The 15419-nt window shown below is 42.1% G+C and overlaps 1 protein-coding gene across 1 annotated transcript in view; it reads left to right on the forward strand.

Moving 5' to 3' along the window:
• ITGAE (integrin subunit alpha E) overlaps positions 1-15419 on the forward strand; it is a gene marked incomplete in the record, with an annotated part of 127303 nt that overhangs the window by 86578 nt on the left and 25306 nt on the right. The window contains 5 exon segments of the mRNA XM_073616887.1: positions 1322-1537; positions 3857-3987; positions 5480-5604; positions 9316-9464; positions 12792-12920. Coding sequence (XP_073472988.1) covers positions 1322-1537; positions 3857-3987; positions 5480-5604; positions 9316-9464; positions 12792-12920 — 750 coding nt within the window.

Raw genomic sequence — 15419 nt, forward strand, 5'->3', positions numbered from 1 at the left:
ATAGCCTAGGCCATCTTTATGTAGAGCAACAGTTTTTTTTTTCAGATCCTCAGAGAGATCTTTGCCATGAGGTGCCATGTTGAACTTCCAGTGACGAGTATGAGAGAGTGAGAGCGATAACACCAAATTTAACACACCTGCTCCCCATTCACACCTAACTCTAATGAGTCACTTGACACTGGGGAGGGAAAATGGCTAATTGGGCCCAATTTGGAAATTTTTACTTAGGGGTGTACTCAACTTAAGCAGCTTTAATGGCTGTGTGTTGAGTTATTTTGAGGGGACAGCAAATTTACACTGTTATAAAAGCTGTACATTCACTACTTTACATTGTAGCAAAGTGTCATTTACAAAAATGTGAGGAGTGTACTTACTTTTGTGAGATACTGTATGTGCATAGGTCAAATTTCATGAATCAGGTTTACATCAACTTTAATCAGTCTGGTGGTGGGAGTACTTGTTCTGTAACTTGATAGAGGATAGGTAGGATGGGGGACAGATAAGTAAGTGGACACAATGTTGTGACATTCACTAGTAGTTCACAAAGCAGGCAGGAGGTGGGGTAATGGCAGTACTGACAACTCTGAAAAGGGTTCCCTAAGGACCTTAAAAGTGAAGTATGGGATTTTTTTAAATCCCATAATCATACTTACCTAGGTGGATGCAGGATCAGTCCGATGATGCATCTGTCCCCCGTCGCCTCTTCACTGAGAACCAAGCCACTGAACCCCGCTGATGGCTCGGTTCTCTCACTTCCCCGAGCAGAGCGCTGCTGCCTGTCAATCAGCAGCTCTCCTGCTCTGCTCCTCCACGCTCACTGGAGCGCTGAGGTGTGGAGGGGTGGGGAGCGGCTCGCTGAGAGGCTGGGACGGCCATCAGTCCAGGCACCTAGCGGATCCAGACTTCCAGAGTCGGGATGATGCGTTGCCTCGACTGATCTTGGTGATGTCAGCAGAAAGTGGACATCAACGGGTCACAGGAGTGCAAAACGAACTGCACTCCTGTGACCTATAGGAGAAGCCCAGCCAAACAAGCTCAGGCTGGACTTCTCCTTTAAGGTATGAGTCCTATGGCTGAGCCCACACTGGTCAATCACATTCATATGTGTTGGACTTGCAAATCTTCTGGCATGTTAAACAGTTACTGTATAAGTATTTCACCTTTGTATTTTGCTTTTTAAAATTGCACAATAAAATTGCACAATCTGGAGGTGCCCAATAAAATTCTTGTTAAAATCTATTGCAGTGATGGTAGTGCACACCTCCACCGTATTACATTGATTGCTACATCTTACTACATAAAGCACCTTATCTTTCAACAGGGTAAATTTGCTTTGGAATTAAAACTAGAACAACATCGGTATTCATATGCAAGGTTCGGCTACTCCATAGCTAAGATTGGCGATGTCAACCAAGATGGATACCAGGACTTTGCCATAGGAGCACCTCTAGAAGGCTATTTTGAAGAACCGGAATCATTTGGAAGTGTTTATATCTACAACAGCAATGCACGTAGCATTCATACCACTCATTCCCAGGTCTGTGCAGTCATATTATATGCCTCAAGAAGGCAATTAGGATTTTATAATACAACAAGGTGCAGTACCCTACAAAACCAAATTCTTCTTCATTTTTGTCTTAAATATGGAGTATGCAAGCTGCAAATCCTCACTGTTAGTAAGTACCTCAGAAATTAAATAAGTCAACAAGTCAAAGTATGTAGCACCAGCACACCATGAATCTTCAAAATAGCGTCCAATAGTTAATCAAAGTGATCACATCACAGCAGTAAACAGGGCCTAGGGCGCCCGGCCACTGGTGTTCCTACTTTCTTCTCTCTGCAGCAAGCAGCTAAGTCTCAGCATCAGCAGGCAGCCGCCGCTCCGTTCGTACATAGGGGTTGATTTACAAAAACCGGAGAGTGCAAAATCTGGTGCAGCTCTGCATAGAAACCAATCAGCTTCCAGGTTTTATTGTTAAAGCTTAATTGAACAAGCTAAAGTTAGAAGCTGATTGGCTACCATGCACAGCTGCACCAGATTTTGCACTCTCCAGTTTTGGTAAACCAACCCCATGGTCTCAGAGAGCAGCGGCGGCGGAGCACTGTATCTGCTTCTCGACTCCCGAATAAATGGAAGCAAGCAAACATTCATTGATGGGCACTGGTAGGCTGCATTGATGGGCACTGGTGCGCTGCATTGATGGGTGCTGGTAGGCTGCATTGATGAGCGCTGGTGAGGCTGCATTGATGGGTGCTGGTGAGGCTGCATTGATGGGCGCTGGTAGGCTGCATTTGATGGGTTTTGGTGAGGCTGCATTGATGGGCACTGGTAGGCTGCATTGATGGGCACTGGTGAGGCTGCACTTGATGGGCACTTCATTAAAAAAGTGGGGTACACATGGGCAGGGCAAATGGGGTGGGGTCAGGGGTGGAGCCAAGATGGGGGTGCGGCAAAATGGGGTTTCGCCTAGGGTGTCAAAAATCCTTGCACCAGCCCTGGCAGTAAATTACAACATTTCGGGCTACACAGGACCCCTTCATCAGTCTAAAGCACCCCCAGGAATCTGTGTGATGAGAATATTCGACTTGAAACCAAATAACACAGCTTGGGAGTGTAATGTTATCAAGACAAAGATGTCTTTATTTGTACTTTACAAAGTCCTTATGGACTTAAAAAATCCAAAATGAATATATTTACATCATAAGGATGTAGTGCACCCATATACTATATCATCAATATAAGACCTAGGTGTCAATTCACTAAAGCCGGCCACACACATGGTTCGAAATCCGGCTGCTTCGGCAGGGACTGGATGAATTTCTATGCATGTATGGGCAGGGAGGTTGTACAGAAGTCCATGTACCTATCAACTTTTGTACAACCAACCTGTCAGATTTTTCCCTCTTGATCAGCGACATCAGCTATAGCCGGCAGCACTGATCCATATATTTTGATGATAGGGAAGGCTCCCAGCTGTCAGAATACAATAACTCAGTGGGGGGGATTTCTCCATCCACATGGAGTGTGTAGTGGGAATCAAGTCAGTTTTTTCCGTTGAACGAAAAAATCTGTACCATCTATGGGCTGCCTAAAAGAAAAATGCCATGTGAATTTTACATGAAAAAAAATGATGTGGTGTTTATTTCAAAAGCAGTCAATTCACCCCTAAAAATGCACTATTTAATAAATGTTTTAAATATTGAATGTCTTACAATATTTAGCACTTAAATGTAGTGTTATTTTTATGTTGTTTTACCACAATTTTTTCCCACAGGCTAACACTGTACCAGAGGGAGATTGTTCTGTGAAGACACACAGAAATATTATAAAACCATGAAAACACAGAATGATCTTCCTCTAGTGTAATGTTACAAATAATTTACATTCCTGATACACTGTTATATATAAAAAAAAATTAGCAAATTTACTTTACTCTTTTATTCTTTTTGATTCACTCTTTTATCATCTTTTACTATTGCATGCAATATTTAAGAAAAACACAAATTTCACATGTGAAAATTTTTACTGAATCCCCACCCCCATTTGCCTACATAATGCCAATCAGAGAGGATAGGCAGGGGGCCGTGTTCATCCACAGCACAGGCCGCAGCCTTCAAGAATATTGAAATGCACTGGTAAAGGGTCCAAAATACCCTTTTACCAATTCACCTAAACCCAGCAACCCGCTGCAAATGGATTACAGGTCTGGATTCTCAAGATTGATGTCAGAACAAATTTTAGCCAATTTGCTTAGCACTACTCAGCACCTATGGCACTATACCTGTAAGGTTGCTTATATCACTGTGATAAAGCAGAAGACACATAATGACATACATATTCTTTACTCTGTTTTAGAAAATAAGAGCTACTGACTGTAGGCAAAAGCTGCAATTCTTTGGCCAGTCAGTAGATGGCGGTCTGGATCTTACTGATGATGGATATGCAGACATAGCAGTTGGATCCTTAGGAAATGTTATGGTACTTCGGTAAGCAAAAAATTGTTAAAAAATGTTATTATTGAAGCTAGGATGAATAGCCATTTTTTACTTAGAAAAGTCTTTGCAAATACTGAATAACCTTAAAGCGGAGTTCCACCAAAAAAAAAATAATTAGAAGTCAGCAGCTACAAATACTGCAGCTGCTGACTTTTAAAATAAGGACACTTACCTGTCCAGGGCGCCCGCGATGTCCTCACCCGAAGCCGACCTGTCCCTTGGCTCCCGGGTGGAGGCGCCGGCATCTTCAGTAAAAGAATCAGGAAGTGATTCACAGCTTCACAGCCTGGTTCCCTACAGCGCATGCGCGAGTCGCACTGCATGTTCTGAGTGGTCCCTGTTGTCTTCTGGGACCTGTGTGCCTCCCAGAAGACAGAGGAGGGGCCGGACATGGCGTAGATCGCCGCGGATTCTGCGGCGATTTTTCGCTGGAAGTGGGAGCAAATTCCTGTATTAGACAGGTATCTGCTCCCCCCTAAAACGTACCAAATGTGACACCGGAGGGGGGGTGGAATCCGAAAAGCGGAAGTTCCATTTTTGGGTGGAACTCCGCTTTAAGACATTCCAGCACTAGTAGCTAATATTTTATGTTTGAAAACTATTTTTTTTAAATGATTGTTGCAAATCTAAAACATGTAGGCTTCTTCAATAACATTTGCGAAATAAGAACCTGGTTTTAGAACAAATTTTGTTGCAATGTGTCATATATTAGTAAAAGTCACCATATTTTGACTGCTAAAAAAAAAATATATGCTGTATTTGTATGCAGTAAATATGTCAGCAAACATTTGGCCTAGTAATATATTTCTGTATAATCTTGGCGAATTAGTGATTTTTTTCCCTGGCATGTAACATAATCGAAGCCCTGCATAGCCATTCATCCAGTAAATCTGCATGTACATTCGTTTTGTGCAGATTTGGCAAAAACAAATGTTCTTTAGGCTATTTCTTCAGGACGAATGTTTTTCATTCACAAATAAAAGAGTGCTTTGAGAAAATACTGCATTATGGCCAATAGATGGAGCTAAAGATAAGTATTTATTTCCTATGATCATCAGCGCCATCTATTGGCCATAATGCTGTATATGCCCAATGCACTCTTTTTTCATGAATAAAAATTATTCAAACTGTAGAGAAAACAGTCTAAAGAACAATCGGTTTTACTAAATTTGCACAGAACAAGTGTACCTGCCGATTAATTGGATGAATGGCTCTGCTATTATTTTAGAAATAGACCCCTGTGTGTTTGTCATAAACTTTCGGAATGCATCTTCGGAGTGCTGGTGACTTTCTTCTATTTGCCAGTAGTTCTACCCAGCACCATCCATTGTGGTTGCTACAAGCGTCCTCTTGCACTTCATTTGTTCAAGCAATATAATGACTGCGCAGTTCTACATGTGATTTACTTTGTAAAATATCTAGGCATAGAATATAAGAAATGTTCATTTTCATTTTAGAAAAGCATGTTTTTTTCCCGGTACAGATCTCGACCAGTAGTAAAAGCAAGGGCCTTTATGCGATTTCAGCCTGAAAAAATTTCTCTTCTCTCTAACACTAAAATTGTAAATGCCTCCTTGTGCTTTGACATTACACCTTTCAAGAAAGAAGGTATTGTTCTGTTCTGTCTTTTTATTAAATAAGTTGCTAAAGTATTCAGAAGGTGGGTGATGGGAGGTTTTGTATTCTTCCTCCTAGAAAATATTATTTTACTATAATCCTCCTCTGTTAGTTTTCATCTTCAAAATCGACTCCAGATAAATGTTTGTACTGCAATCAATCTGTTGACATATACTGGCATACACTATATTGTCAAAAGTATTGGGACACCTGCCTTTACATGCACATGAATTTTAATGGCATCCCAGTCTTAGTCTGTAGGGTTCAATATTGATTTGGCCCACCCTTTGCAGCTATAACAGCTTCAGCTCTTCTGGGAAGGCTGTCCACAAGATTTAAGATTGTGTCTTTGGGAATGTTTGACTATTTTCCCAGAAGCGCATTTGTGAGGTCTGGACAAGAATGCTTGGCTCGTAGTCTCCGCTCTAAATCATTCCAAAGGTGTTCTATCGGGTTGAGGTCAGGAGTCTGCGCAGGCCAGTCAAGTTCCTCCACCCCAAACTCGCTCATCCATGTCTTTTTGGACCTTGTTTGTTCACTGGTGCACAGTCATGTTGGAACAGGAAAGGGCCATTCCCAAACTGTTCCCACAAATTTTGGAGCATGAAAATCGTCCAAAATGTCTTGGTATGCTGATGCTTTAAGAGTTCCCTTGACTGGAACTAAGGGGCCAAGTCCAACCCCTGAAAAACAACCTCACACCATAATCCCCCCTCCACCAAATGATTTGGACCAGTGCAGAAAGCAAGGTCCATAAAGACATGGATGAGCGAGTTTGGGGTGGAGGAACTTGACTGGCCTGCACAGAGTCCTGACCTCCAAAGAGTCCTGACCTCCGCCCTATAGAACACCTTTGGGATGAATTAGAGTGGAGACTGCGGGCCAGGCCATCCCGTCCACATCAGTGCCTGACCTCACAAATACGCTTCTGGAAGAATGGTCAAACATTCCCATAGACACACTCCTAAACCTTGTGGACAGCCTTCCCGCAAGAGTTGAAGCTGTTGTAGCTGCAAAGGGTGGGCCAACTCAATATTGAACCCTACGGACTAAGACTGGGGTGCCATTAAAGTTCATGTGCATGTAAAGCCAGGCGTCCCAAATACTTTTCACAATATAGTGTATGTTGTACTGGTGCTCTGTGAGTGCAGTTAGATGTAGATGGATTTTAAGGGCAATTACACCCAAGTTAAACACACTCCAGATTATCATATTTCTCATAGTCTCTTATTATAAGATCTCCCTGCAATCGATTATGTCTCTGCCCCATCCCAATGCCATAATGAAGGTGGTGCACTTAGAATCAGAGTAGACCTTTTCCATTCCTCTGTGAGGCATACACTGTGCTAATTCATGTTGGACGACAGAGTCCAGAAAAGGGCAATAAAGCTAATAAGAGGACTGTTATGAGAAACAACTACAAGATTACTGGAGAAGAAATGCTTAAGAAGAGATATGATCGTGATATGCAAATATCTGATCAAATACTGTATATTGAGATCAAACATCAGTAGTGATTCTAATATAGGAAGAAAACTATTCAATCTCAGGTTGCTTAGGAAGCCACAGAGTAACCCAATGAAGTTGGACTAGAACAGTGATGGCGAACCTTGGCACTCCAGATGTTTTGAAACTACAATTCCCATGATGCTCAACTCCATTGCAGAGGGCAAGAGCATCATGGGAAATGTAGTTCCAAAACATCTGGGGTGCCAAGCTTCACCATCACTGGACTAGAAGCTGTCAGTAAGGATGTGGAACTCCCTTCCACAGTTGGTGGTCTCGGCACAGATTGTTGATGATTTCAAAAAACGTTTTGAACACAATATACAGGGATATGGGAAACGGTAGTGACATAAACACATACGCACACACAAACACAAGTTGGACTGGATGTACTGGTGTCTTTATTCAATCTTACCAATCATATAACTATGGATGCTCATATACCAGCAAGGTTAAAGCTAAACCTAGGCAGATATAAAATTACTGTAGCTCTGTAATCATGAATAGATCATTAAATGTGATTTTTGAAATGGCAAGAATTACCTGAATTTAGCTTGGTAGCTTCTTGCAGTCCCCAGTTGGTACAGCAGAGCTCAAAGTTGGAGAGAGAGAAGCAGCACAAGGAGACAAACATTTGTGCTGCCGTGCAAAGAGCCATGTTGATAGAAAAAAAGAGAGCAGAGTGTCAGAGATTAGCTGCTTAGTGTGCTTCCTTTCCTTTGCCTGTCTGGTCAAAGTAGGGTGGGGAGAAGACCTGTAGAAGGAACTACTATTAAGAAAGATCAGGTTCCCCCCCTGCAAGACAAGGATGCACTGTGGGTCAGAGCTGTGTAATTCTCAGAACTGGATGGACAGAAATAGAAATCCTTTGACAGATATAACAGCTTCTTTATACATATTTACCTTGTATATTTTGCTGCGTGCCTGGGGGTTTACCTTGTATGTACAGCTACTTCTGCTGCAAGAATTCTGTTGTAGTGGTTTCTTTGCTCAACACCTGGGAGCACAATAGATGACATGCTTTGAACACAAATTACACATCTTATAAAAATAACTGCAGACTTACTCTTAACAAAAAAGTACAAACATACCTAGACTGGTCTGCCATTCTTGCAGGTGATTGCTAACACAAATGTGCATATACAGAACTCAAATAGAAACAAGCAGGGATGAGACCCCAACTTCCCCACTGGGGCCTCCTGGGTAACATCATTGATCACAGATCTTGCCAAGGCTGCTTCTTGGATCAGGGTCTGGTGTGGGTTTTGTGGGTACCTCAAACCTCTTTCTTGTTTTTTTTTTTCATTGAGTTCCCCCTTAAAACCTATACCAGGCCCTCATCAAGGATAAGGGTCTGGTATGTGTATAAACTGTTTTTATATTTAAGAAGAACCCTGAGACTTGTTTTTGTGTAGGAACATGTGTACTAACATCTATACCCCATCTAAGATAAGGGTCTGGTATAGATTAAAGTAATCCTCGACTACTTTGTTTACAAACAGAATTAAGCCACTGTGAGCTTTTATTTACTGACAATTAAACTGCACTTTTATTTTATTTTGCTTCATAAATATCAGTTTTGCTGTAGTAGGTTTCTATATATCAGATAGATGTGCCACTTTATAGGCAGAGTAAGGAGTTCCCCCAGTCATTTAAATAAATATTGGATTTTCAATGTTTAATTCTAAGCATGAATAAAATCGCTGCTCCCCACCAAATAGAATTTACATTTCATTTTGTTGCTTTTTGGTTTGCTTATTGCTTTGTTCTCCAGAGCAGTTCCCAGTCCTCTATGCCATTTATTTGACAATCCCTTGTCTATCAGTCTTAAATGGCCATTACTGTCTTTTAAGATTCATCTCACATTGACTTTAATGGGGTTGGATTTTTCCATCCAAACTTTAATTCAGTTTGCAAACTCACCCCAAAATGAACCCAGGGCATTTGACTCATCAATGGAAACAAACATCATATTGTTGGTAAAATTACCGGTATGTGAGATGTTTTAAGTGTTCCCTAACAGCAAATGTTGGATTTTACTGAATTGGGTGCTAGTTTTTCCTCTAGAGTTATAAAAAATTATAGAAAATCCAGAATAACAAAATGTCCACCTTAGAGAATAATGAAGCACAAAGAGATTTGTGTGGTCAGATACAACACGACTAATGTATACTCCCTTGGTGGTTCAATTTATAGAATTTAAAAAAACCTATCTTTATTATGAACTGGAACTTGATGTATCCATGAAGGAGAGAAGAATTGCCTTCAATACTGAAACTTCTAGCAGAGGAAAACTCTACCTTTTAAGTAGCAATTGTACACAGCCCATTACGTTGACAGTATTGGTAAGTCTGCACTTTAATTTTGCTTTCTATCTGCTTGACTATTTCTATCTATCTATCTATCTATCTATCTATCTATCTATCTATCTATCTATCTATCTATCTATCTATCTATCTATCTATCTATCTATCTATCTATCTATCTATCTATCTATCTATCTATCTATCTATCTATCTCTCTATCTATCTATCTATCTATCTTCAGTAAAAGCTAATGTTGATATATTGCAGCTTACTAGTGATTAGATGTAGTAATTGTATGATAATCATTTTTTTACAGCTATTTTTTCTTTATTTCTACTTGGTAATGCTCCCAGTAACACATTTCCTGTCCTAGGGTGCTAACTGTATACTCACTGTACTATATCTATGGAGGAGCAGCACTGTCACCCTAGGACAGGGGTCTCCAAACATTTTTAAATAAAGGGCCAGTTTGCTGTCCTTTAGACTTTAGGGGGGCCAGACTGTGGCCAGTGGGGTTAAAAAAATGCCCTGGCATCAATGGGAGTAAACAATATCTCAGGCTCGGTGGTCAGTGGGAGTAAAACATTTCTGTACATTGCACTTCTACTACTTGGTCAGTAGTCATTGGCATTAGTGAGGGGAATAGTGCCCCATTGTTGGTGTCATTGGGAGGAATTATGCCCCACTGTTGGTGTCAGTGGGAGGAATACTGCCTCATTGTTGGTGTCAGAGGAATGATTAATGTCACATCATTGGTGTCAGTGGGAGGAATAGTGCCACATCATTGGTGTCAGTGGGAAGAATAGTGCCACATCAATGGTGTCAGTGGGAGGAACATTGCTTCACATCACTGGGAGAAATAGTGTTTCAACAGCCGGAAAAAGGCAAAGGCCCGCATCTGCCCATGGGCCGCAATTTGGAGACCACAGCCCTAGGACTACAGAAGACCCCCCTCTTCTCTTTTCCAGACAAAACAGTGGAGGGGTTCTATAGTCCTCAGAGATACATGTGAACAATTTAACTTATAAGAGTGTAGCACGTGAAGTTATTAGTTCACTTGATCTTATAGCAAGACCAACAGGTATTTTGTGTAAAACACTTTCAACACTGGTATGTGTAACACACCAAAAGTGAGCAAATAAGATTGTCATTAAGATTTACAAACATTTTGACCAGTTCAGCTCTCACACCTATATACCCCTTATGGACCAGAGCAGTTTTTACAATTCAGCTATGGCTTCATTGATTCACTGATATCTTTGCCATTACTTAAGAAAACAAGGTAATACATATATTTTTCAGTACAAACAAGGTTTTCTCTTGGCATTGTTGTCTTAAAAAAATAAATTTTATTTTGTAGAAATAAGATGTAACAAAATGTGATTTTGTCCTAAAGTTTGACCAGTGTTTGTTTTCAAACAAAGTGTTCCTGTTATTAAAAAGTGAACATCTTATTCTATAATTTCTTTGTGTATAATGACACTACAAACTTATTTCTATTATACAGCATAAAAAAGTTATTTGCAAATGAAAAAAAGTTTTTTAAAGTTTTTTTTTCAATTTTGTGCATTTTTTAAATACATATAAAAAAGTTTTAAATTAATAAAATGAAATAAATAAACAAAAAAGTGTAATTTATTAATGGTTGAAAAAAAAAGAAGAAAAGGGGGGAAGGAGTAAATTAAGGCTGATTAAGGTTATCAACAGTTTATTAAGGTGTTAAATGGGAGCACAATTTTTTTTTTATTTGCAAGGTTCCCTTAACCTGAGATCATATGCAGGTTGTTATCTTCCATACCAGATAAGTTACAGTGAAAAATAACAATGCTTCATTGTAACTATTCTTGGCACGGCAGATGCTGTTTTGAGTGTCTGTTTACACAGAAGTAGAAAGATATGCTCCAGTGTAAATAAACCAAGTCATGCCTGTCAATATAACAGCCGGAAGTTGCTGCAGAAAGAGGAGGTGCTAGGCATTCTACACACATCCAAAGTATTTTGATGAAGTTTTTTTTTTGGGCTTTGTGTAGCATGCCCAGTGTTTAGAACTAGCAGTATAGTCAGTGTTTATCTGGCGCTCCAGATGGAGTAATCCTTAGGGGTATAGTCTGTGGCTGTAATAGCTGGATGGTGATGTATCCATAGAAAGGGGTATTAAGGGTTAAAAAGGAAGGCTGCCATCCTTCAGAGTCAAGAACTCTGCAAGACATGTAAGGAAAAAACAGGGAGGGGGAGGCGCCGACCTGAGTGTAGTATTAAAATGATGACTTTAATAGGATAAGATTAAAAAAACTTACAAGATGATAGAAGATGCATGCTCGTCAAAGTAATGTGCAGTCTTGGGATTCCACATGGCTCTGTGGGTCCCACCGTTGTTCTGGATAGCTGGAAAGGATTGAGCAGCTGGCTGGAAATGATCACAGTGTTTCTCCAGGAGCAAAGGAACCAAGCAGCTCCACACAGACCAGCATGGACCATGGAACAGGAAGTGATGTCACCAGCGTCTGATTGGACCTAGGCAGGGCTGGAATCTTGTCAATCAGGGCTGCAGTGATGAAAGACTACGCGCTCGGAACTGACTGCTCAAGGTCTGCTGGAGGCCAATAGAAGGAGCTGTCAGGTCCAATCAGACGCCGGTGACATCACTTCCTGTTCCATGGTCCATGCTGGTCTGTGTGGAGCTGCTTGGTTCCTTTGCGCCTGGAGAAACACTGTGATCCATTTCAGCCAGCTGCTCAATCCTTTCCAGCTATCCAGAACAGCGGTGGGACCCACAGAGCCATGTGGAATCCCAGGACTGCACTTTACTTTGACGAGCATGCATCTTCTATCATCTTGTAAGTGTTTTTAATCTTATCCTATTAAAGGCATCAATTTAATACTACACTCAGGTCGGCGCCTCCCCTTCCCTGTTTTTTCCTTAGTGTGTACAACTAGTTGGTTAAGGATTAAGAAGTGTGTGTAGGATTATCTACACACATACATTTATGTTTTAGCATTATGTTTGCAAAATGTAGTGATAATGGTAAGTAATGAAATGGTAACCATAGTTTATGAAGTCAGTGAAATATTGTGTGACAACAGTTTAGCTCAGTGTTCTAGAATGTACACCCAGAATTTTATGAGTCACAGACCCAAACAATAGAAAATTCTGACTTGTTGCTGCATGCCAGGCCTGTGACTCAAAACTAATAAAGCCAGACACAGCTGTTAGGCAAACAGCATTTTCAGGACAGCGAATGTTACTTTCATACCAAGTGTAAGGTTAAAAAAGAATCATAGGTTCAACTGAGGAATATAATAAATCTCTCTTTAAAAGTATGTGGTTATATTACATATCATGCCTTTTTATTTCTCTTTTTACAGCCTTGTATTTATGACTGTTTCAGCAACATTGTTATCAAGGTCTTCTATAACATGACAGCCACTGAGAAAAACCGAGATCTCCCATCACCTGTACTGGACTTCTATGACACAAATTACGCCTCTGTGGAGGTATACTTCCACTGTCACTAACATTTACAAGTTATTTAACTAAAAGCTTAGCTTCTATATGAATAAATAATACAGAGAGAAGTGTGGTTCACACTGCAAGGCCTTGACATTCCAAACTTATTATCATGACGTTGGGGCCGTCTTTAACATTGATTAGACCCTGGGCAAACATTGCCTTTGGGCCCCCCGACTCAAAATTAGGTCAAGCAGCAATTGATAGAGGTTAAAGCATATCATTACTGCTCATTTACTGGATGCTAGAGGTTACAGCAAACATTACGACTCATCAGTTATTTGCTGGAGGTTACAGCACATCATTTCTGCTAACCAATTGGTTGCTAGAGGCTACTGCACATCCTCACCGCTCACTGAATGGTTGCTAGAGGTTACATTTTTACTGCTCACTCATTGGTTGCTAGAGGTCACATGCTTACTGCTCACTCATTGGTTGCTAGAGGTTACATATTTACCGCTCACTGATTGGTTGCTAGATGTTACATGTTTACTGCTCACTGATTGGTTGCTAGAGGTTACTGTGCATCATTACCACTTACTTATTGGTTTCTAGAGGTCACAGCACATCAATACAGCTCACTGATTGGTTGCTGAAGGTTACAGCACATCATCTCCTCGCTGCCTGCACACCATGGACTGGAGATGTGAGGGGAACCGCCAATAGACAGAAAATTCCTAGAACTTGCTTTTAGCAATGAGCAGAGCAGAGCACACACAGCTATGAAGGTTAACCGAGTGCAACTAGGAACAGAGCCCAATAGGAGCAGTATCCCCGAGGACAGGCTGCCAGAAATAAAAGACTAGTTATGCCACCTGAAACAGAGCAGTGTGGAGGGGTGAGCTATGTACAGAGTGCAGGGTTAATTGGTGTGCTATGGACAGAATGCAGGATTTAGGGGTGAGCTGTTTACAGAGTGCAGGATTGAGGGGTGAGCTGTGTACGGAGTGCAGGATTGTGGGGTAAGCTGTGTACGGAGTGCAGGATTGAGGGGTGAGCTGTGTATAGATTGCAGGGTTTAGTGGTGAGCTGTGTAAGGAGTGCAGGATGTAGGGGTGAGCTGTGTACGGACTGCAGGATTTAGAGGTTTAGAGGTGATCTGTGTATGGAGTGCAGGATTTAGGGGTGATCTGTGTACAGAGTGCAGTATTGAGGGGTGAGCTTGGTATGGAGTGCAGGTTTTAAGGGGGATCTGTGTATGGAGTGCAGGATTTAGGGGTGATCTGTGTACGGAGTGCAAGATTTAGGGGTGATCTGTGTACAGAGTGCAGGATTGAGGGGTGATCTGTGTACAGAGTGCAGGATTGAGGGGTGTGTTGTATACATCTGAATCACCCCCCCCAAGTACAGAGCGCTCCTCCCCCCAGATTACAGTTTGGAGCTTACCCCCCTCAATACACAGCAATCCTCTGGCATCCCCTTTCAATACTGAGCACATTCCGAGTTCTCACCAGCTAAATAACGAGTGGGGCTGCAGAAGAGCAGCTGTGACTTACTGCATATCTGTGGCTTGGAGCAGCTTCTGCCTGTGTACATCCCCTGCCCCCTCCCTCTTCTGTTCTCTCTGCTTTCTCATAGAGATCTAGGATATGTTTTGCAGAGCAGGGAGGGAAGTGAACGGCCGTTGGGAGGAGAGCGCTGTCACTTGTAAATACAGAAGCAGCTCTCCTGTATTTACAAGTGACAATAGCAAGCAGCTCAGCAGCCATCGTCGGATCTCGGAGATGGAGAATCTCCGGCTGAAGAAAAGCCGGCGGGCAGCACAGGCGCCAGGGGCAGCTGCTTTGGGCCCCTCAACAATGGCGGGGCCCTGGGTAGATGCCCCATTTGCCCTGCTCCCCTCATCTCCCTCACTTTCTCTCACTCCCTCTCTCCGCTCCCCTTACCTCCCCCCTCTCTCTCATCTGCCTCTCTCTCTCACCTTTCCTCAACTTCCTCTCTCTCACCCCCTCTCAGCTCCCTTCACTCTCTCTCTCTCACTCCCCCTTTCTCTCTCACCCCCTGTACCTCCCTCTCTTTCTCACCCCCCCTCTCTCTCACCCCTTCTCACCTCAATTTCTCTCTCACCCCCCATTTCTCGCTCACCCCCTCTCTCTCTCCGCAACCCTCACCTCCCTCTCTTTCTCTGTTCCACTCACCTCTCTAGCTTCGCCACTGCCCCATATGATATAAAATCTTTTTGAAACATGCTCTTGAAGACCCTTTTTGAACCCCTGATGTCTCACCTGCCCTCCATTGAGGCTGATGGAATGCAGATCGCGCTCAGCTAGCTTCTTCCCTGGCCAAGGCGGCCAGGGAAAGTGACAACAGAAATTGGTTATACATGTTGCTTCCAGGTTCTTTGCAGCTAGGGGAGATCAGCGATCCCCTCCACATGGCAACTCCTACCATGTGGGTGTTGGGTCCACAGGTGGGACAGTGGTGGCCAGGAAGCATGGCCAGGGGGCAGTTCCAGTGTCGCAGAAAGTGATTGGGCAAACCTGAAA

Source organism: Aquarana catesbeiana, linkage group LG02 (genome assembly GCF_042186555.1).
Source record: "Aquarana catesbeiana isolate 2022-GZ linkage group LG02, ASM4218655v1, whole genome shotgun sequence".
NCBI classification, from domain to species: Eukaryota; Metazoa; Chordata; class Amphibia; order Anura; family Ranidae; genus Aquarana; species Aquarana catesbeiana.